General features: G+C 39.6%; 1 protein-coding gene and 1 pseudogene across 9 annotated transcripts in view; one reads left to right on the top strand and one right to left on the bottom strand.

The window, feature by feature from the left end:
• ANKS1A (ankyrin repeat and sterile alpha motif domain containing 1A) overlaps positions 1-21,736 on the top strand; it is a 222,181-nt gene that overhangs the window by 105,371 nt on the left and 95,074 nt on the right. For all 9 annotated transcript variants that reach the window (XM_060189650.1, XM_060189654.1, XM_060189652.1 and 6 more), the window contains 2 exons: positions 7,025-7,117; positions 12,120-12,240. In XM_060189650.1, coding sequence (XP_060045633.1) covers positions 7,025-7,117; positions 12,120-12,240 — 214 coding nt within the window. The remainder of the gene's footprint in view (positions 1-7,024; positions 7,118-12,119; positions 12,241-21,736) is intronic.
• On the bottom strand, positions 6,265-7,011 carry LOC103122207 (small ribosomal subunit protein uS12-like; annotated as a pseudogene).

Here is a 21,736-nt window from a genome sequence, read left to right on the forward strand (position 1 = left end):
AGTTGTTATTGGTGCTGTTGATGATGTCATTGTTGTTAGATAGGACAGAGAGAAATTGAGAGAGGAAGGGTGTCTGTGTTCATGTGGGGTGACACCCAACAGGAAGGCGAATCCGACCGGCTTTCTCTCACTCACTCAAGGGACTACATGAAGCAGAGACACCGGGGAGAAATGATGTGTTCTCAAATCTCGTTTATTGGCAGGTGGTCATGAGTTTAAATAGAAAACCAAAGGACATTATTCAAATATGTCAGAAATTACAGGTTTCTTAAAGGTCGGATTGCCCATATGGTAGGGGGCTGGTTGTGACAGGAATTTGATGAGATACATAAAGGTCAAGATAATTAGTCTCCTGATGCAGGCATTTAATTACCCAAAGGCTTTTGAGGGGAGAATAGGGGTTGAACCAGTTAAGGTGAGATAGAGAGAAGATAAGCAAATTAAGGACATCAAAGGGCAGTGTTAGGAGTGTGTGATAAGGTGTGTTCTCCTCTGTGATCAGAAGGTGAGGTGAACTTTGAGTAAATGAACCTTAAAGTAGGCAGCCATGTGGCCTGTGGTTAATGGAGAGAGGTAGTGAGGTTTCTGTGGGCTTGAGAGTCAAGAAGGGAAGAACTAAGTCTGAGAGATGGTTTCCCCCCTTTGCTCACCTCGGTTGAGAGAGACTAACAAGAGGGTATCTTCTCAGACCTCCATCCAAGAATGGGGGGAGTTCTCCCTAAGCTCTATCAAGCTTACACAGAGCCCCAACAGAAGGGAAGATGGGAGAGAGAAAGATAGATATCTACAGACCTGCTTCACCACCTGTGAAGTGACTCCCCTGTAGGTGGGGAGCCGGGGGCTAGAACTGGGATCCTAACTCCAGTCCTTGTGCTTTGCACCTCATGCATTTAATCCACTGTGCTACCGCCCGACTCCCTACCTCCTGGCTTTTTTATGAGGCTGGCTCTGAATCATAAGTTCCATTGACCCTCCCTTTTGTTTTGCCATGCACAGTAATTTAAGGCTTTTGAATACTGAACTTTTACAAAACTGGCTGTTGAAAGTATCCCATTGATAATCCCACCTTGAGGCATATTTTCAGTTCTCTGAATCTGGTTTCTGACCACTTTGATGATTCTTTGGCTGCTAGGTAATCCTTGGAGTTTTCAAGTGTGTCCTGTGGGTGGCATGATGTATCTAGTGTTTTTGTTTATTTATGTATTAGATTTCTTGCCTTGCCTGGAATATACCCAGTATTTCAGAATGCACTTTGGAAAAGATCCACTCTCCTTGTGGTAGCCTGCCAAAGTGGGTGTTACCAAGGACTGTGGTAAAACTCCTTGTGAGTAATGAAACTGAGTGCATACACTGAGCACAACTAGCACACAGCTTCTGGAGACAGAGGGTTTTTTTTTGGGGGGGGGGGTGGGCAGGGGAGATATCCTTTCACTGTTAGCTACAAATTAAAATTAAGTGAATCCACTTGTGAAGCAAGGCTTTCAGTTACATGGTATTTGCAAATGATGTCCATTAGAGGGAGCTCAAGGCTTTGCAAGAACAGAGGGTTACTCAAGTCAGCTTGATTAACCAAATTCTTTTGGAACTCATCCACTGATTTACACAGGTTTCTTTGTTCTGTTCCACTTTAGGAATCTATCATCCTGTGATTCTGCTAAGTAGAAACTGATATATTTGGGGGTGCATGCATTGCTATTTTTACTTGTATAGATTGTAGCTCTGTTGCTTTCCTAGCCCTTGGTAATTAACATCTTGGTAAACACAATAGATGGTACTTATAAATAGCCCTGTACTTTTAGGCCCCTAGGCCAAAGTCAGTGCATTAGGATAAAAAAGGTTTGTGGATGCTATATTTACTCCTAGTGTCCCTGGTGATGTCTTTTCCACAAAAAAACTTTCCTCCCGGTGTCCCTGGTGATATCTTTTCCGCAAAAAACTTTGATAGTGTTCTTCCTAGGCTCTTTCAGCTTTAGGAAGACTACTAGATGTTTCTTTTTGCTTTCTGTTACTGGTTTCATTTTATCTCCCCTCAGCTATTTGTGTCTCCAAGTTGAATAACTGATACTGGATCTGAGCCTGCTCTTTTGCTGTTTCCTACCTTACAAGGTGGTTGTCAAGCTTGTTCCTTCACCTGTGGAGTGAAGAACAGTAGAGAAATTAAATGCAAATAGCTTTGTTCAGTTTGAACATACAGCTCTACTTTGTTTATTATATGAGAAAAAGAAAGTAAGAGAAGGAGAGAGAGAGAGAGAGAGAGAGAGGGAGAGGGAGAGAGAGAGAGAGACCAGAGCACTGTTCAGCTCTGGTATTATAGGGCGGTGCCAAGGATTGAACCTATAATTTCTGGGACCTCAGGCATATAAGTTGACACTCTTAACAGTCACTGCATATCTGTCCTAACCCTCAGCTCTATTTTGAAGTTGTTGCCATTGGGCAGCCACCTGATTCTAAGGAATATGGAATTGACTACTGTTAAAATATAATACTGAAGGCCACTGAGATAGCTCACCTGGGAAGACAGCTTCTCTGTCATGTGTGTGGCCCAGGTTTGAGCTCAGCCTTTCAATGGAGGAAGTTTCTCTCTCTCTCTCTCTCTCTCTGTCTCTCTGTCTCTCTCCCTCTCTCCCTCTCTCTGTCTCCCTCTCCCTCCCTCTCCTTCTCCCTCTCTTATATATACACACACACACACCAGCCCAGAATGATAAAAGCTCCAGTGATGGCATAAAATATAATAATGATAAATAAATGGTATTGAATGGTGAAGCTTGTTTTAACAGAGATAATGGACACCAAATGGGAACTCTGGGAATTCCTGAAATGTGAGAAATGTCTTTCCTTAAGATTTTTCTGGGTTCTCACATTATTTAACATTCATCTCTGGCCTGACTTTTTAAAACACCCCTATTCTGGCAACATAGTGAGTGAATCTACAAGCCAGGTAATAAGCCTGCAAGCCAATTCCTAGTTCAGATTTCCTGTAGGAACATTGATTATCAATCATGGCTAAGTTTTGGACTAGGGCTAAGGAAATAGTATAATGATTATGGCTGAGGCTCCAAAGTCCCAGGTTTAGTCTCCAATACCACCATAATCCAGAACTGAACAGTGCTCTGGTCTCTATCTACTTTTCTCTCTTTCTTAAAAGTATTGCAGATTCAATGGCAAACTTTCTTCAGTTTTCCTTCACCAAAGATCAGTTTGTATACTTCTGAAATTGTCTACCTGTAATTTAATTCAATCCCTCTCTACAATGAGTTTTGTGCCCTAGGCAAGGATTGGCAAACTATGGTATATATGGAGCTTGGTGCCTGTATATCCCCAATGGCACAATATCATCTTTCTTGATTGCAAAGTAGTATTTCATGGAATATATATCCAATAACTTATTTTTTTAATTTTTATTTATAAAATGGAAATATTGGGGGGTCAGGCAGTAGCACGGTGGGTTAAGCACATATGGCATGAAGCACAAGGACCGGCATATGGATCCCGGTTCATGCCTATATAAATCTACCAATCTCAGTGGCCATTTTTTTTCCTTTTTCTTTTTTCTGTTTACTTGATAAAAGAGAGAGAAGCTGAGAGGTAAGGGGGAAGATAGGGAGTGTGAAAGAGAAAAACTTGTAGCACTGCTTGACAGCTCCATGAAGCTTCTCCCCTACAGGTGGGGACTGGCAGCTTGAACCTGGGTCTGTGTGCATGGTAATGTGTGCACTCAACCAAGTGTGCCACCACTGGCCCTGCTATGTTTTAGTTAACAAATTATTATTGTTGTTGTTACCACTGGGGTTACTACTAGAGCTCAGTGCCTGCATGACTCCACTGTTCCCAGTGGCCTTTTTTTTTTTTTTTTTTTTCAACATGGGCAAGGGGAAGAGACACCTGTAGCACTGCTCCACTACTCATGAAGCCTCCCACTGCAGTTGGGAACTGGAGCCTTGAATCCAGGTTCTCTTATGTGGTAATGTGTGTGCTCTAGTGGGTGAGATGTTATCCAGTCCTTGCTGGAATCCAGCCAGATACATTCATTTACATACTTTCTGTGGTTACTTTCATGCTACAATGAGAGAACATATAGCAAAATTTTAAATATTGAGGCCAGGCATTGGAGTGCTTGGTTAAGCACACACATTACAGTATGCAAATACCTGAGTTCAAACCCTCAGTCTCCAACTGCAAAGGGAAAGCTTCACAAGTGGTGAAGCAGTGTTGTAGGTGTTTCTTTTTCTTTCTTCCTCTCTATCTCTCCTTTCCTTCTTGATTTCTCTATCAAATAAATAATAAATTTAAAATATTAAAATCTAAAATAGTATGGGGCTCTTTAAGAAGAAAAATGCTGATTTCTATTCTAGGGCAAGTAACTGACATTTTTTAAAATTTATTTTCCCATTTGTTGCCCTTGTTTTTTTTTTTATTGTTGTTGTAGTTGTTGTTGTTACTGATGTTGTCATTGTTAGATAGGACAGAGAGAGATGGAGAAAGGAGGGGGAGACAGAGAGGGGGAGAGAAAGACAGATACCTGCAGACCTGCTTCTCCACCTGTGAAGCAACTCCCCTGCAGGTGGGGAGCCAGGGGCTTTAACCGGTATTCTTATGCTGGTCCTTGCACTTCATGCCATATGTGCTTAACCCGCTGCACTACTGCTTGATTCCCGACATTTTTTTTTTAACTGGGGGTTTTATATGTTAATTTTACATAGTAGTGATCATTGAAGGATGCAATCAAGAATAAGAGACTAGATCTGAACTTTTACTATATCAGACCATTAACTTTTTTATCCTTAATTACTTTCTTCATTACTTCCTTATTAACTTTGGCTTGTTAGAACTCTTTGATAAGTTAATACTTTTGATTTAATGTTTCCTCTTTTTAGAATTGCTGAAAGTTGAGCCATTGTTTTTTTTTTTTTTTATAATAGAGTCATATGCATTCATATTACAAAGGTCATTTTCTCTTTTAGGTTTATGTTCACTATTTTTTATTTTTGTGCTTAATACTAAGTTACAAGATTATAAATGTACAGTGTGTAGTCCCACAACACACCCACCACCAAAGTTCTGAGATCAGATGAGATCGAGTGCGTTTAGGGTGGTATGGCCATAGTCCCACCCAAGTTCTGTATTCCCACCCTCCCACCTTCCAAATATAATCAATTTCAAATTCACGTTTATCAGATCTCTAGACTCCATATATGAGTAAAATTATCAGGTAGTTGTGTTTCATCTCTTTAATTATTTAGCCAAGCATAATCACTTCCAGTTCCATTCATTTTATCCCCAACAGCACAGTAACATCTTTCTTGATTGCAGAGTAGTATTCCACAGACTATATATCCCATAACTTCTTTTTTAAAATTTTTATTTGTAAAATGAAAATATTGGGGAGTTGGACAGTGGCACAGTGGGTTAAGTATATATGGCGCAAAGCGCAAGGACCGGCCTAAGGTTACCAGTTCTAGACCTGGCTCCCCACCTGCATGGGGATCGCTTCACAAGTGAAGCAGGTCTGCAGGTATCTGTCTTTCTCTCCCCCTCTGTCTTCCCCTCCTCTCTCCATTTCTCTCTGTCCAATCCAAAACAGTGACATCAGTAACAACAGTAACAATAATAATAGCAACAAGGGCAACAAAAATGGGGAAGAAATGGCCTCCAGGATAACCCTGGAGGCAAAAAAAAAAAAAAAGGAAATACTGACAAGACCATAGGATAAGAGAGGTACAATTCCTACCACCAGAACTCTTTATCCAGTCTCCACCCTTGATAGCTTACCTATTCTTTATCCCTCTGAGAGTATGGACCCAAGATCATTATGAGGTGTAGAAGGTGGGAAGTCTGGCCCATAACTTCTTTAGCCAGTCATCTGATGATGAACACTTAGGCTGCTTTCACTATTTGGCTATTGTGAGTAATGCAGCTTTGAATATAGGGGTGCTTTTGAATTAGTATTTGAGTGTCCTTTGGATAAATACCTAAGAGTGGTATTGCTGGATCATAAGGTAATTCCATTTTTATTTGTTTAAAGACTCTCCATACAGCTGAAGAATGTTTTCATAACCATCATGCTATCTCCCCAGCCCTAGTAGGGAAGGACATTTCCTAGCAGACAGTTACTGTGTTTTCAGTGCACATATATTAAATATGGAATTCTTCACTAATAGACACATCATGCTCTATATTGTTCCAATTTTAGTATATGTGCTGCCAAAATGGACACACATGCTTATTTTTTTCACTTTATTATAAAGTATGAAAGAGGTGTTTATAATCTTGCTACAGATATTTAAAAAGCCAAAGAACGCACTAATTGGTATAGTTTTCCTTCTGTTCAGATACTAAACTTTAAGTTTAGCCTCTCAGAGTTTTTATTTATTTATTTATTTATTTATTTATTTATTTAGTATTATGAAAATTTATTACCACTGCACTTTCAACATCAAACTTAGGATCTTGGCCTTTCTTCTTGCCTTTGTATAAACCCAACAGAGAGATAATTGGCTACTTGACGACCTTAAACCAGATTCCAGGAATGTCACCAGTGGTGTGACCTTTACGACCAAATCCGGCAACCAGAACTTCATCACTTTCCTCAATAAAATTCAAGCAACCATCATTGGGCACAAAGGCTGTGATTTTTTTATTTTTTATTTATTTATATTTTTTTGCCATTCTTGATCAACTGGACTCAGACACACTTCTTGATAGCAGAATTTGGCTGTTTGGCTTCAACCCCTATTTTTTCCAGCACAATCCTCTTTGGGATGGGAAGCACCTCCAAAAGTTTTGGCCTTCAGGGCGGTGCCCAGATGGGCTTTCTTGTACTGCTTATCATGCCACTTCTGGTCCCACTGGTGGCTACGTAGCTTCCTGGCAGTAAGGAGACCATGACATTTGCCCATCCTGCTGGTCGCATGGGCCCAAGAAGAGTTTTTTACTTTATTAATTTCTACTGACTAAGATATAGTAGACCAAAAAGTTAGATAATTAAAGAGGATGTGAAGTTCTTACTTTCTTATTTCTTCTGCAGAGAGAACGTCCACCGCCTCCAGCAAAGCCACCACCTGATGAAGAGGAGGAGGACCACTTAGATAAGAAATATTTTGCCTTGACAGCTTCTGAGGTAGAAAACTAAGGGTTTATTATCATTACTGAAATATATTTTTGCAAAGTACAAGAATGTGTGCTTAATGAAGATTGCTTTCTTATTTTCCTATTACCTTTTTGAATTAAATTTCTGTTCTGTATATCAGTAGTCTGGTACAAGACCTTTCAAACTTTTTTAGAAATCCTATGCAAAGAATTTTAATATAGTTCTCTAGCCAAGAGGGCAGTTACTGATTGACCTTGACTCATAGAAAATAAAACATGCGGGAGTTGGGCGGTAGCTCAGTGGGTTAAGTGCAGGTGGCGCAAAGCGCAAGGACCAGCATGAGGATCCCGGTTCAAGCCCCTGGATCCCCATCTGCAGGGGAGTCACTTCACAAAGTGGTGAAGCAGGTCTGCAGGTGTCTATTTTTCTCTTCCCCTCTCTGTCTTCCCCTCCTCTCTCCACTTCTCTCTGTCCTGTCCAACAATGACAACATCATCATCAACAATAACAGTAATAACTACAATTTTTTAAAAAAACTTTAAAAAAAGGGAAAATAAATAAATATAAAAAGAAAAGAAAACATACACGCTTTTTCTCCAGGCTCCTGGAGGCTAAACATTCATTCACATTTTATTTTTGTACTTTTGTTATCTTTTGATATAAATACAAATTATTCCCCAATCACTGTTCTTTAGACCATGTACCAGATTAGCAATCTTTGGTCGGTTTGTCCCAAACATTTTATTTCTATTCTTGTTTCTCTTTTTATCCTATTTGAGTAGTCTACACCAGGACAATATAAAATGTCATGAAGACTCAGAAGAGAAATGTCAGGGCAGTGGTAGAATCAAAGGAGGTTATTTGAAAGAAAAAAAAAAGTTTAAAATTCATACAGTTCTATCTCCTCATTTAGATATATGAAGAAAATATTATTTTCCTTGATCTTTCATTTTCTTTTTAAAAAATATTTATTTATTCCTTTTTTTGCCCCTGTTTTGTTGTAGTTATTGTTGTTGTTACTGATGTCATTATTGTTGCATAGGACATAGAGAAATGGAGAGAGGAGGGGAAGACGGGGAGAGAAAGACAGACACCTGCAGACCTGCTTCACCGCTTGTGAAGGGACTTCTCTGCAGGTGGGGAGCTGGGGGCTCAAACCAGGATCCTTACGCTGGTCCTTGTGCTTTGCACCACCTGTGTGTGCTTAACCTTCTGCGCCACCGCCTGACTCCCGATCTTTCATTTTCATGATGCTCCTTTAAAACTAACTGTCATTGAGAAATTATGTTTGTTGGGAATTAACAGTGTTACATAATTTCAGCTTAATTTGTGGTTTGTTATTTGAAAATTAGCAGATAGGTTCATTTTTTTTTTTGTAGTATTACCATGGACCATCCAGTAAAATGAGTTATTTTATTGAATATAAACAGATGGAACCATAATGATGGCTTTAGTTTGACAACATGTATTATTAGAAAACTTTTTTAAAAATGTGTAAAAGGTTTTTTTGTTTATTTGTTTGTTTATGAGCACTGCTCAGCTCTGGCTTATGGTGGTGTGAGGGATTGGACCTGGGACCATGAAGCCTCAGGCATGAAAGTCTTCTTGCATAACTATTATGCTATTCCCCGTTTCACCAAAATGTTAAAATGTTGGATATGGGGAAAATATTTACCTTAGGTACAAATTCTGTACTTACATCTTCCATTTCTTAATTACACATGTTACTATCATGTCTTGGGGGGGGGTCTCTGCATTATAACCTCTGGGGGTAACAACACATAACTAGCAGATATAAGTGTATGTAGTAAGTCCCTACATGTTTTTGTGTAGAGATTTGTTTAATTATTCTCTTTTTACAAGGAGAAACCTAATAATGTGGAGCATACTCAGTAGGGAATAGATTTTTGTAAATGCCTATGCCACCTCTTTAACAAGGGCCTGTGTTAAAATTCCTAATACTTAATGAGAGACATTGCTTTTAAGGAAATACTAGGTAACCCAAGGCTTGCTAGTCTCCCAAAGATTTCTGGAGCATAAATTTGGTATTTATACCATATCAAGAAAGAGGTAGGGAGAAAATCTCTAATTATTCTCCTGAATAGAAGTATATAGTCATTATTTGAAGACTATGAGAACCCTGCCTTGGCTTGGCTTATGTAGCATGTGTGTACATATATGTATATGTAAATGAGTCCTTATTAGTCTTTTGATGATCAAGGCATAGTCTGTATGCTGTATATAGTCTGAATGGATAAGTCTCCAAAAGTGGACTTTTTTTTTTTTTAACCTTATAGTCTTTGCTGTTTTTAGTTCTTATTCTCTCATAACTTTTAACACCCTAATTAGTGCCTGCTGACAGGCACTAATTCCATCAAAGTTAATTTTTTTTATGTTTGACATGCAGTCTATCCAGTGTTTGTATCCTATTCCTGAGATTTGTCACTGACCCATAGAAGCTTTTAAGGGAAGCTAAGTAAACTTGGTTCTAGGAGAGCTTATCATAATAACAACCAGATAATGAAATTGGATTTAAAAAATCGAACACATACACATGTGCGCCTTTGTGCTATTTAGAGGTTCCTGCCTCACCAAATGGACTGCCAGCTGCAGTGAACTGACTATAGTCTTTTTTCAGTGCTCAAATTTGCTAACTGTTCCTGGGAAGCTGCAGCTGCTATGGCATCACTTCCTATAAAGTTGCCCACACCCTCACTAACCATTCCAGTGGTCCCATTTAGGTGGTGACAGGGAGTAATTTTTCTCTAAAGAAGAAATTTTGCTGTTCATATAGCAGAGAATATACTTGCTTTGATTTATTACCATGCCTGGGAGGAAGAGGGGAGGGATTAAGGAGTAATTTAATAAAGAACAGAATCCTTTCTGTTGAAAAATCATTTATCGCCATTTTCTCTGTGACATGGCTTCTTTATTGAGAGCTAGGGAGAACAAAGTATTTTGTTGCCTTATTGTCATCTTTTAGTCCCCTAGCTGGTAGGGCCAGGACAAGACCATCTTACAAGTTGTCTGGGTACAAGCAGGGAACTCTAATTAGATATCTAAAGGGGGGAAAGTATTTTCAACTGGATGATCTTACTTCCCAGGAAAAAGGAAGCCTGCTTGGATCAGAATTAGAATAAATTTTTATAATCCTGGTTCTGGGGGCTGTCTCTGTAATCTTCAGCAATTTCTCTGTAAAATAAAAGGGTAGAAACCAGTTGCTGTCTTTGACAGTAATCGTTCAGGTCCCTCCCCCCTCTAAAATTTCTGATTCTCTGCTTCCAGTTTTCATGCGCAAAAGCCAGGCATGAGAATAGATGTAGGTCCAGTGGACCTGGTTTTCCAGATGGAAGTCTTCAGCTCTGTCCTGCTTAAGGAGAAAGGATATTTATTATAGACCTGGCATCCAGGCTGTCAAATACCTTTCAGAGAAACATGCCTGGCACTATATGAAAGCTCTTGCTGTGTGCAGACCACTCACAGTCAGATTTCTAGGGCTCTGCCTAAGTGATAGCTATGAGTGTACAAACCTTCTGAACACAAATGCCTGTCTGTAAAGTCTATGGTATTAAGTTGACACTGTGTGAACTGCTTAATGACCGCCTCTTTATTCCCTTAATTGTGTTCCTATGTAGAGGCAAAAGGAATAAGTAACATAAGCAAATGGCTATTGTTATGAAATAGCTGTTAGCTTCCAGGTGGCTTTCAATAAGTGGAGGTTCCTGCTGTGCTTGGCAGAATTTTGGAATGAGACTGCTATTTTGCCTTTGGAGTAGTAGCCTTGTTAACAAATAGGAGCAGCAGTTGCTCATTTAGTCTGAATCTACTGGAGTCCTTGTTCTCTCATTAGGCTATATGATGAGCTATCCCTCCAAGAAGCAAAAACCTGTTGAATCATAAACTTGATTATAGGCTGTGCAGAGGACATATTAATGAAGGAGGAAGTTTCTGTGTGTACCTAAGTTTCACATTTATAGGAAACTGAAAATTCCCTCTTTCCCCTATTCATAATGTGTTACTGAGCCTAGGCAAATGGCTCAAGATGAGATTTTGTGCTTTAGCTTATTCTCCAAATAACTGTTATGTAATTATCCTTAATTTGCTTATGAAACAATTGGATTCCTAGGGCAAATGAATTGGAATTATCCTCTAAAGCAAGGATCTCTATTCTCAGTGTGACTGTAATAGTCATTGTGATATTTCTGGCTTACTTTGATGAGGGCCTTGGCTGCTCCTATACCATGACTAGCTATGGTTACCAGGCCATCAGCTGACTAAAGTGTCAACTAACAGGTTGGCTCTGTTGCTTCATGGAAAGCACTTGATGGTCTAGATTTAGGAATTTCCCAATACCCAGAGCTACTTTTTGCTCCACTGAAACTCATATTTTCTAGCCACTTGACTTTCTGGAATTAATTTGGTAGAATCAAGACTGGTGAAATTAATTTTAAATTGTATTATCATAAATGTGACAGGAAACTGACTTTGGGGATATTCCCATTTGCCCCCCAAAACCTGTGAATAGAGGCTTACAAAATTAGAAAAGAGCTCTGTTTTTAGCAAATGACTACCATTTGGAGTCAGTAAAGAAGTCATCCTCTCAGGATGGTAGGAAGGATTTCAACCTTCAGATTCTATCTATGCATATAGTGGAGAAAGAAGGCCTTTATGTTGGCATCTGTGCACCTGCACAGCACTTGAGAGGTATCATTCACAGAAAAGTGATCATGCAGAGCACTATAGAGATAGGAAAGGCAAGGGAAGGGAGGGTATTGAATTTCATGTATAGTTTCTTGAAGGTTCCAGTGAGATTAGTAAAAGGAGGAGTATTTCAATCAAAGTCCATTGAGATTTGAAGTACAGGTGCATATTCAGAAAAAAAAAAAGTTGTGACTCATGTGTTATTTGAATTATTTCTCTTCCTTTCCTCTTTTCCTCTCAGAGAAAAAATGAACCAATAATTTCAAAATTGTTCAGCTTGTCTGATATTAGCCACCTGCTCCAGAAGTATTATAATATTTTTCTCTCTTAGGTTTTGGCCTTGAGACCCCGGATCCAGGGGAGTGCAGCTAGGGAAGAGGATGAGCATCCTTATGAGCTATTGTTAACAGCAGAAACAAAGAAATTTGTGTCAGTAGACGGAAAAATTAAAGGTACGCTCCATTCCTTCCCTTGTCTTCAGCTCCAAGAGGATTTTGAAAGTTTGTGATCCTGGCTCAGAACAGATAATACTATTCCTAGGGGTGGGAAAGTTGGGTTTCAAGGTAGTCTGGACTGGTAGCTTTTCATTTTCAATACCGTTTGTTGGGTTTGGCTCACAACTTTTTAGCACATGAAGTAACAAAAAAGAAAAAGATTAGGTCAGACAGGGGGAACTGTGGCAGGAAAGACTGCCACTATAGAGGCATAGATTGATTTGGGATCTCAAATCATAAATTCTAAAGTTAGTACTGTGGAAAATGCCAGTCCAACAAGTCAGTCCCTTGGGCTCAGTGGCAGCACACACTCTGCTTTGAGTCTTAACCTCAGAGTGAAACATTTCTGGGGAGGGGCCTGTGATTGGCTGCCACTGGGTAACTAGAGTGCCCTGCTGCCTTGGCCTACTTTCATTACCTCTGCAAAATTCAGTTTCCTCTGTGGGGAGTGAGTGCTGTAAGACTGAGATTCCAACCAGGCAACATAAATGCAGTTACAACAGGGGTGAGTGTGCACTGTTGGAGAATTTCTGACAACTTTCCTAAAGAAGAACAAGAAGGATCAATGTAATTCCCAAGGCAGTTTGAAGGAACTTCTATGGCCTCACCCAGCACACAATAGCTCAAGGGTACTGGGTCCTTCATGGGTATTATTAATACCTCCTTTCAATCCTGAGACAGTCTTTGGTTCAGGTAAGAATGGGGGGTGATGTGACCTGGAAGGTGGTGCAGTGTATTAGGCATTGGACCCTCAAGCATGAGGTCCTGTTTTTGATCCCTGGTGTCATATATGCTAGAGCAATGCTCTCTGGTTCTTTCTCTTTTCACTTCCTCTCTGTTGTGAATAAATAGATCTTTTAAAAATACTTCTTAAAAGAAAAAAGAATGGAGGATAACATGGACTCCTTAGAAATACCACTTATTAAGCTTGTCAGAGGGAAGGGGTAACACATAGAATCTGTGAAATATATATAACATAGATTTGGTTTATAATGATCCTGTTAAAAAGGTTTTTCTTCTAGTATGCAGAAACTTTGTGGTCTTTATTTAATAGTAGCTTTCTTTATTTTTTCCTAATGATTTCCATTTGGAACATTCTTTTAAAAGTTATAATTTAGGTACTGTAATATTCGCCTATTCTGTCTATAACTCTGAGTATTGACAAATACATTTGTGTAACTGCCATCATAGTCAGGATATAAAACAGTTCAATCACACACAAAAAAATCATCCTGTGTCTTTTTGTTGTCAACTCTCTACCTCTCTCTTATCTCTGTCAGCTATTGCTTTGATATCTTTCCTAGTGATTTTGCACATTTCAGAATGTTGTAGAAATTAAATGATAGGGGCCAGGCGGTGGCACACCTGGTTGAGCACATATGTTAAAATGCTCAAGGACCCAGGTTCGAATCCCCAGTCCCTTGAAAGCTTTGCAAGTGGTGAAGCAGTGCTGCAGGTGTCTCCCTGTCTCTTTCCCTCTCTGTCACCCCCTTTCCTCTTGATTTCTGGCTATCTCTATCCAATAAATAAATAACAATTTAAAAAAAAGAAATTAAATGATATAGGATGTACACTTTTGAGACTGACCTATTTCACTTAGCATGGCTCACTTAAGATTCTTTCATTTTTTTGTGCGTATCAGTAATATATTCCTTTTCATTGCTGAATATTATACACACACACACACACACACACACACACACACATGCCACAGTTTATTAGTTTTCTAGTTGAACATTTGGGCTGTCATTTATAGGGAGTTTTGCAATTATAAGTAAAGCTACTATTAAGACTTACATACAGGTTTTACTATGAACATTTTTCTTGGACAAATAGAAAGAATGGGATTGTTGTAATATCATTTCCTGTATGGCTATACTGTTTTCTGCATTTCTATCTAAGTTATGCTTACTGTGTATCTTTTTTAGCCCTTAATAGTCAGGTTTGGACTGGGGAGACAGCATAATGGTTATGTAAAAGATTTTCATGCCTGAGGCTGTGAGGTCCCAAGGTCAATCCTTAGCACCACCAAAAGCCAGAGCTGAGCAGTGCTTTGTATCAGTAGCTCTCTCATCAAAATAAAAGTAAATAAAATATTTATTAAAAATAGATTTAAATTTTTCAGCCATTCTAACAGGTATGCTATGATGTTTCATTGTGGGTTTAATTTGGATTTCCCTCATGATTGATGATTTTAAGTATCTATTTATGTGATTGTTTACCATCCTTGTATCTAATGAAGTCTCTAGTAAAACTTTTGCTTACTTAAAAAAAAGTGAGGGGCAGGCAGGAGTAGATAGCTTAATGATTATGCAAAGAGACTTTCATGCCTGAGCCTCTGAAGTCCCAGGTTCAATCCCCCAAATCAGTATAAACCAGAACTGATAGGTGCTCTGGGGGAAAAAAAGGATGAGGACATGGAGCGTAGCTCAGTGGTAAAGTGCATGATTTACATGCATGATCACTAGTACTAAAAAAAAAAAAAAAAAAAAAAGCAGTCCCTTATTTTCTTGCTATTGAATTTCTTAGGTATGTGTTTGCTTTTACCAGAGCCCTGCTCAGCTCTGATTTGTGGTGGTGATGGAGACTGAATCTGGAACCTCAGAGCCTCAAGCATGAAAGTCTTTTCACTTAACCACTATACTGTCTCTTCAGCCCTTATACAATCTAATATATTTTTGACAAAAGTTCTTTGTCAGGTAAATCATTTTCTCCTATGCTGTAATTTTTCTTTTTATCTTTTAACAGCATTTTTTAAAGATCAGAGTGTTTTAATTTTGATGAAGTTTGGTTTATCCTTTTTTAATGGATAAGGTCAGAGTATTTTTTTCATGTATGTTCTAGAAATTTTATACCCTTAGCTATACATTTAAGTCTTTTTTCCATTTCAAGTTATTTTTAATGCTTAAAAAATAATATGTTAATGGGAAGGGAGGAGGAGCATTGTTAATATATGTTAATGAGAAGAGAGGAAGAGCATTGCTTTGGCACATTTGATGCTAGAGACTGAACGTGGGATGTCTTGCTTGGTGAAAGTCCAGTGCTTTTTTTTTTCCCCCCTCCAAGGTTATTCCTGGGGCTCAGTGTCTGCACCACGAATCCACTGTTCCTGGAGGCTATATTTTCCCCTTTTGTTGCCCTTGTTTTATCAGTTGTGGTGATTATTGTTGTTATTGATGTTGTTGTTGGATAGGACAGAGAGAAATGGAGAGAGGAAGGGAAGACAGAGAAGGGGAGAGAAAGATAGACACCTGCAGACCTGCTTCACCGCCTGTGAAGTGACTCCCCTGCAGGTGGGGCGCTGGGGGCCCTAACCAAGATCTTTACGCCAGTCCTTGCGCTTCATGCAGTGTGCACTTAACCACTGTGCTATCACCCAACCCCTAGCCCAGTGCTTTTCTGCTGTGCTACCAGGGTCACTCAAATTATTCTTTTAAAGCTTTAATGTTAATTAATATTAATGATAACAACAACAATAGAACCAGAGCATCACTTTAGCACATGTGGCACTGGCAATCAAACATGGAACCTCATGCATGTTCTGTGCTCTCCCACTGAGTTATCTCCCCACCCATTTTTTTTTTTTTTTTTGTGGAACTGAGTCTTCAAACATGCCTCACACATGTACAGTTTAATCACTCCAGGGTATCCTTTAATTCAGATAGTGAGATAGAGACAAAGAGAGACACCACAGCACTGAAGCTTTCTATTGTTGTAACATCTCACGTGTGGTGTCAACACTCAGATACGGGTCATGCTCATGGCAGTTCAGACTTGGTGAGCTGTCTCTCTGATGTCCTACTCATATTTTTAGTTAGGTTATTGTTGTTATTGCCATCAAGGTTATCACTGGAGCTTGGTGACTGTATTACAAATCTATTATTCCTGATGGCCAGTCTTTCTTCCTCCCTTCATCCTCCTCTCTCTTCCTCCTTTCTTTTTTTTTTTTTTTTTAAGATAGGACTGAGAGAAATTGGGCAGGAAGGGGCAGACAGAGAGGAAGAGGGAGAGGGAAAGAGAGACACCTGCAGCACTGCTTCACTGCTCATGAAGCTTCTCACGCTCCCCCTGCAGCTGGGGAGCAGGGACTGGAACCCAGGTCCTTACACATAGTAACCTGTAGGCTCAACTGGGTGCACTACTGCCAGGCCTTCTGTAGTTAGTTTTAAGATATGGATAGGGATTTTTGTTTGGTTGTTTCAACACTTTTTATTAGAAAAGCCTTCTTTTTCCATGTTATTGCCTTTGCCACTTTAGTTTTTTATTTTCCTTTCAGAATTTAGATATTCTAGTTCCTTTATCTTTATACTAAAATTTAGAATCATCTACATTTTTAAAAGATTATTTACTTACTTATTAGAAAGGTAGGAAGAGAGAGAGAGAGAGACAGACAGACAGACAGACAGAGAGAAAATGAACCAGACATCACTCTGGTACATGTCTGCCAGGAATCAAACTCAGGACCTCATGCTTGAGAGTCTAATGCTTTATTCACTGCTCTATCTCCTAGACCATGAATCATCTAAACTTCTAACAGTCTTGATGAAATTTTATTGGGATTATATTGGATTCATATAGCAGTTTGGAAAGAACTGTTTTGCATGTTCTACTCACAGTGTTAGATTATTTTCTCTTTTTTTTTCTTTTCTTTTTATTTTATTTTTTATTTAAGAAAGGATTAATTAACAAAACCATAGGGTAGGAGGGGTACAATTCCCACCACCCAATTTCCATTTCCCACCCCCTCCCCTGATAGCTTTCCCATTCTCTATCCCTCTGGGAGCATGGACTCAGGGTCATTGTGGGTTGCAGAAGGTAGAAGGTCTGGCTTCTGTAATTGCTTCCCCGCTGAACATGGGCGTTGACTGGTCAGTCCATACTCCCGGTCTGCCTCTCTCTTTCCCTAGTAGGGTGGGTCTCTGGGGAAGCGGAGCTCCAGGACACATTGGTGGGGTCTTCAGTCTTGGGAAGCCTGACCGGCATCCTGATGACATCTGGAACCTGGTGACTGAAAAGAGAGTTAACATTTTAAAAATATATTATTTTATATAGAGCCAGAGAAGCAGAAAGTTAGAGAGTTAAAGAGACCAAAGCACCAGAGTTATCTTCAATTTCCATGGAAGCTGGGCTTGAGCCAGGGTTGAGCACAAGGCAAAGCAGTGAATACCATTAGATGTTTAATTTTTTTAATTTTGTAGGAGTGTTTCTCTGAAAGATATTGATACTTGGTTGAGTCACACAGGTTACCATGCACAAGGGCTGGGGTTTACACCTCCATTCCCTGCCTGCAGGTTGGGGAGCTTCACAAGTGCTGAGGCAGGTCAGCAGGTGTCTCTTGTCTCTCTTCCTTTTTGTCTTCCTCTATCTTCTTTTCCCTCTTAATTTCTCTCTGTCCTAACAAATAAAGAAAGGAAAGGAGAAAAGAAAAAAAGGAAAAAGTGGTTGTCAGGAATGGTGGATTTGTAGTGCAGGCACAGAGCTTCAGTGACAACCCCAGTAGCAATAAAATGAATGAATGAATGAATGGATGAGTGAATGAATGAAGAAAAGAAGAAATAGACTAGATTATTATAGTGACAACCTCTCTGTTATTTTTTAAAGATGTTTTTCCAGCTATGATCAAGAAAAGAAAAACAAAATTTATAGGAATAGTATAGAGAATGTAAGACCACAAATTCAGAGATTAAAAAATTAATAGTAACAGGACTTTCAGATATACATTTTATGTTATTAGTTAGAATTGTTTCCATCTTTCTGGTTTGAATTACTGTTTCACCACAGTAGATGCATGAGGTGGGGTTTCTACTGGTATTTAATGTCTGGTGATCAGGAATGCTAAGCATCTTGCACTATGCAGGGCATTTCACAATACAGAATTTTCCCACCCACAAATGCCACTTGCATCTGCAGTAATGACAAAAACTGACAAAAGTAGAAAACTTTTTTCCCTCCACCAGGATTATTGCTGGAACTTAGTGCCTGCAGGACTCCACCACTCCTTGCATATATCTGTTTATTTGTTTGACAGACACAGAAATGTAGAAGGAAGAGGGGATAGAGAGGGAGAAATAGCAGGTGGGGATGACAGTAAGGGAGGTTGAACCCTGGACCTTGCACATGATAACTTGTGAGCATGTACTCATCCCCTGGCCCTAAAAGTTGAGAACATTAATAGATTCATGAAGTAGGATGCTTATCTCTCCATTCCAGCTACCAAGATTTTAGTCTCAGATGTTTTTGGTTTTTTTTTTTATATATATAGTTTAATTGAATCAGGTATTCTTCTGTTATTTAAAAAGTTTCAGATGTAGAAAAAGTTTTAAAATAATTACACAGGGCATAATGAGCATAACTTAGAACAGTGTTCCCAGTTTCACATAATAATCATTTGCTTCTCTTCTGTGGTTAACTCTTTGCCCCGGGGACATGCTGTATAGTATACTCAGAGAAACAATATTTAAAAATATTTTTTTAAATAATGTATTTTCAAAAATGTAACTTTCCAAGTTTGGTCACCAGTCAGAAAGCACCAGGGAGCTCTGAAAGTCATCCTTCTTTTTTTTTTTTTTTTAATTTATATTTATAAAAAGGAAACACTGACAAAAACCATAGGATAAGAGGGGTACAACTCTACACAATCCCCACTCAAAAGTCATTATTCTTAGTGGTGCTTTTAGGCAACATCTACTAATATTGCTTAGGTCCAGCTGAAATGAGTATTTAACTTAGGACAATGATGGTTATCTGAAAATAGTGATACATGTGGACTCTGGTACACAGCTGCACATCGGAGGTTTTTTAGGTGCAGTTCAGTCTATATGAAGTTGGTGCATGGTCCTCTCAGACGGAAGGAAAGCATTGTTACTTTTCCCTGCTACTTCTGCATTCGTACTGCTAATTCCTGTTCCATTTTGGACTTCAGGAAGAAAATTAAAGTTACCTATGTTCAGGTTATCATCTTTACCTGGAAGCTCAGGCTAGTTTTTCATGGTAGCTTCTAACAATTAAGCGCTTTTCCCAAATACAAAAAGTATAAAGGAGATCATTTTTTTTTCCCCTCCAGGGTCATTGCTGGGCTCCGTGCCTGCACCATGAATCCACCGCTCCTGGAGGCCATTTTTCCCCCTTTTTGTTGCCCTTGTTGTTGTAGCCTGGTTGTGGTTATTATTATTGCCATTGTTGATGTTGTTCATTGTTGGATAGGACAGAGAGAAATGGAGAGAGGAGGGGAAGACAGAGGGGGGAGAGAAAGATAGACACCTGAAGACCTGCTTCACCACCTGTGAAGCGACTCCCCTGCAGGTGGGGAGCCGGGGGTTGGAACTGGGATCCTTACGCTGGTCCCTGTGCTTTGCGCCACATGCGCTTAACCCACTGCGCCACCGCCCGACCCCCTCAAGGAGATAATTTAACAATTGCTTTTTCCTTTTCCTTCTCTTTCCTTTCTCTCCCCCCCCCCTTACCAGAGCACTGCTCAGCTCTGCTTTGTGGTAGACAATTAAATCATCTTCTGCTACTTCCTCTTCTCTGATTTTCTTGGTTTAGAGGAGTTCCTCCTAAAAGCCCTACTTTACTTTATAATTCTTTTGCCAATTCAAAGTTCTGAGTTAGAGTAGTTCACTTTTTCTTCCATTATAGAACAAATCAAAGCCTTGTGAATAATACATCTATATTTTCTTTCACTAAATGGGTCCACAGCCATTTATATTCTTATGTAAAATACGTATAAAATGTTAGAATGTGTTAAAGTCATGTATACTATAAAACAATTTTGGGGAGTCAGGCAGTGGCAGTGGGATAAGCGCACATGGTGCAAAGCACAAGGACTGGCGTAAGGATCCCAGTTTGAGCCCCCGGCTCCCCACCTGCAGGGGAGTCACTTCACAGGCGGTGAAGCAGATCTGCAGGTGTCTATCTTTCTCTACCCCTCTGTCTCCCCTCCTCTCTCTATTTCTCTCTGTCCTATCTAACAATGACGACATCATCATCAACAACAATAATAACTACAACAACAAGGGCAACAAAAGGAAAAATAAATATAAAATAAATATAATAACTTTAAAATTTTTTTTGAAGTTTGAAAGAAGAATAAGGAGCCTGGGAGGTGGTGCACTGAGTAGGGTGTTGAACTTGGAAGCATCCTGTGTGCCACAGTGATGGTCTAGTTTCTTCCTTTTCCCGGTTCAAGCCCCCAGCTCCTCACCTGCATGGGAGTAGCTTCACAAGTGGTGAAGCAGGTCTGCTGGTGTCTGTCTTCTCTACTCCTCTCTCTCTCTTCCCCTTCTTTCTCCATTTCTCTTTGTCCTAACAACAATACTCCCTCCCTCTCCATCTTGTGTTAATGAATAAATATTTTTTAAAGATATGTTAGAAAACAGGAGTGACTTAATGAAAGAGATAATATTTACTCTAAACCCAAAAAGTAGAGAAATTTATTTGATAGGCAGAAGAAAAGAGGAGAGGGTATTCCAGGCAGGAATGACATAAACAAAAGTAAAGTCGTGGGAGATGGTAAGGAGCATGGTAAATAATCCAATTTGACTGCAATAAAAACTGGTCAAGTGGTCTGGGAGGTGGCACAGTATATACAGCATTGGATTCTCAAGCATAAGCTCCAGAGTTCAGTCTCCAGCAGCATATGTACCAGAATGATGTCTGGATCTTTCTTTCTTCTCCTATCTTTCTCATTATGAAATAAATGAAAAATTGTTTTTGTTGTTGAACTGGTCAACAGAAGAGCATTGGATCTCAAATGTCAGTCTCTATTCCAAAGACAGTGCAGTTTTGTTGAAGTTTTTTGAATGAGATGACAGGATAGAAACCATGCGTTCACTATGTATGCATAGTTGTGGAATCTTACCTTGTAACTAGAAGAAGCCAGAGGCAGGAATATTTTGAAGAGTCATCAAGGAGTGTGAGTGAAGTAGCTTACTTGGGTAGTGTACTGCTTTCCCATGTGCTTGACCCTGGTTTGAGTCCAGCCCCTACCACATTGAGGAAGCTTTGGTGCTATAGTCTCTTTCATGCTCTTTCTCTCTGCCTCTGTTTCTTAAAAAAATAAAAAGAAGAAGTGGGTGGCAGTGGGAGAGGGTGGGTGGTATCATACTTGGTTGAGTTACCATGCACAAGAACCTGGGTTCTATAGGTGTCTCTCTCTCTCTCTCTCCCTCTCTGTCTCCTCCCTCTGCTCTCCATTTCTGTTAGTCCTATCAAGTAGAAAGGAAAAAGAAAAAGAAATGGCCACCTGGAGTGGAGGATTCATTGTGTCGGCACTGAACCCCAACAATAACCCTGGTGGCCAAGATAAATGAAAAAATGGGGAGTCGGGTGGTAGTGTAACGGGTTAAGCGCACATGGCACAAAGCGCAAGAACCAGCATAAGGATCCCAGTTCAAGCCCCTAGCTCCCCACCTGCAGGGGAGGTCGATTCACAAGCAGTGAAGCAGGTCTGCAG

The sequence above is a fragment of the Erinaceus europaeus genome, chromosome 4 (assembly GCF_950295315.1).
Source record: "Erinaceus europaeus chromosome 4, mEriEur2.1, whole genome shotgun sequence".
In the NCBI taxonomy this organism is placed as follows: Eukaryota; Metazoa; Chordata; class Mammalia; order Eulipotyphla; family Erinaceidae; genus Erinaceus; species Erinaceus europaeus.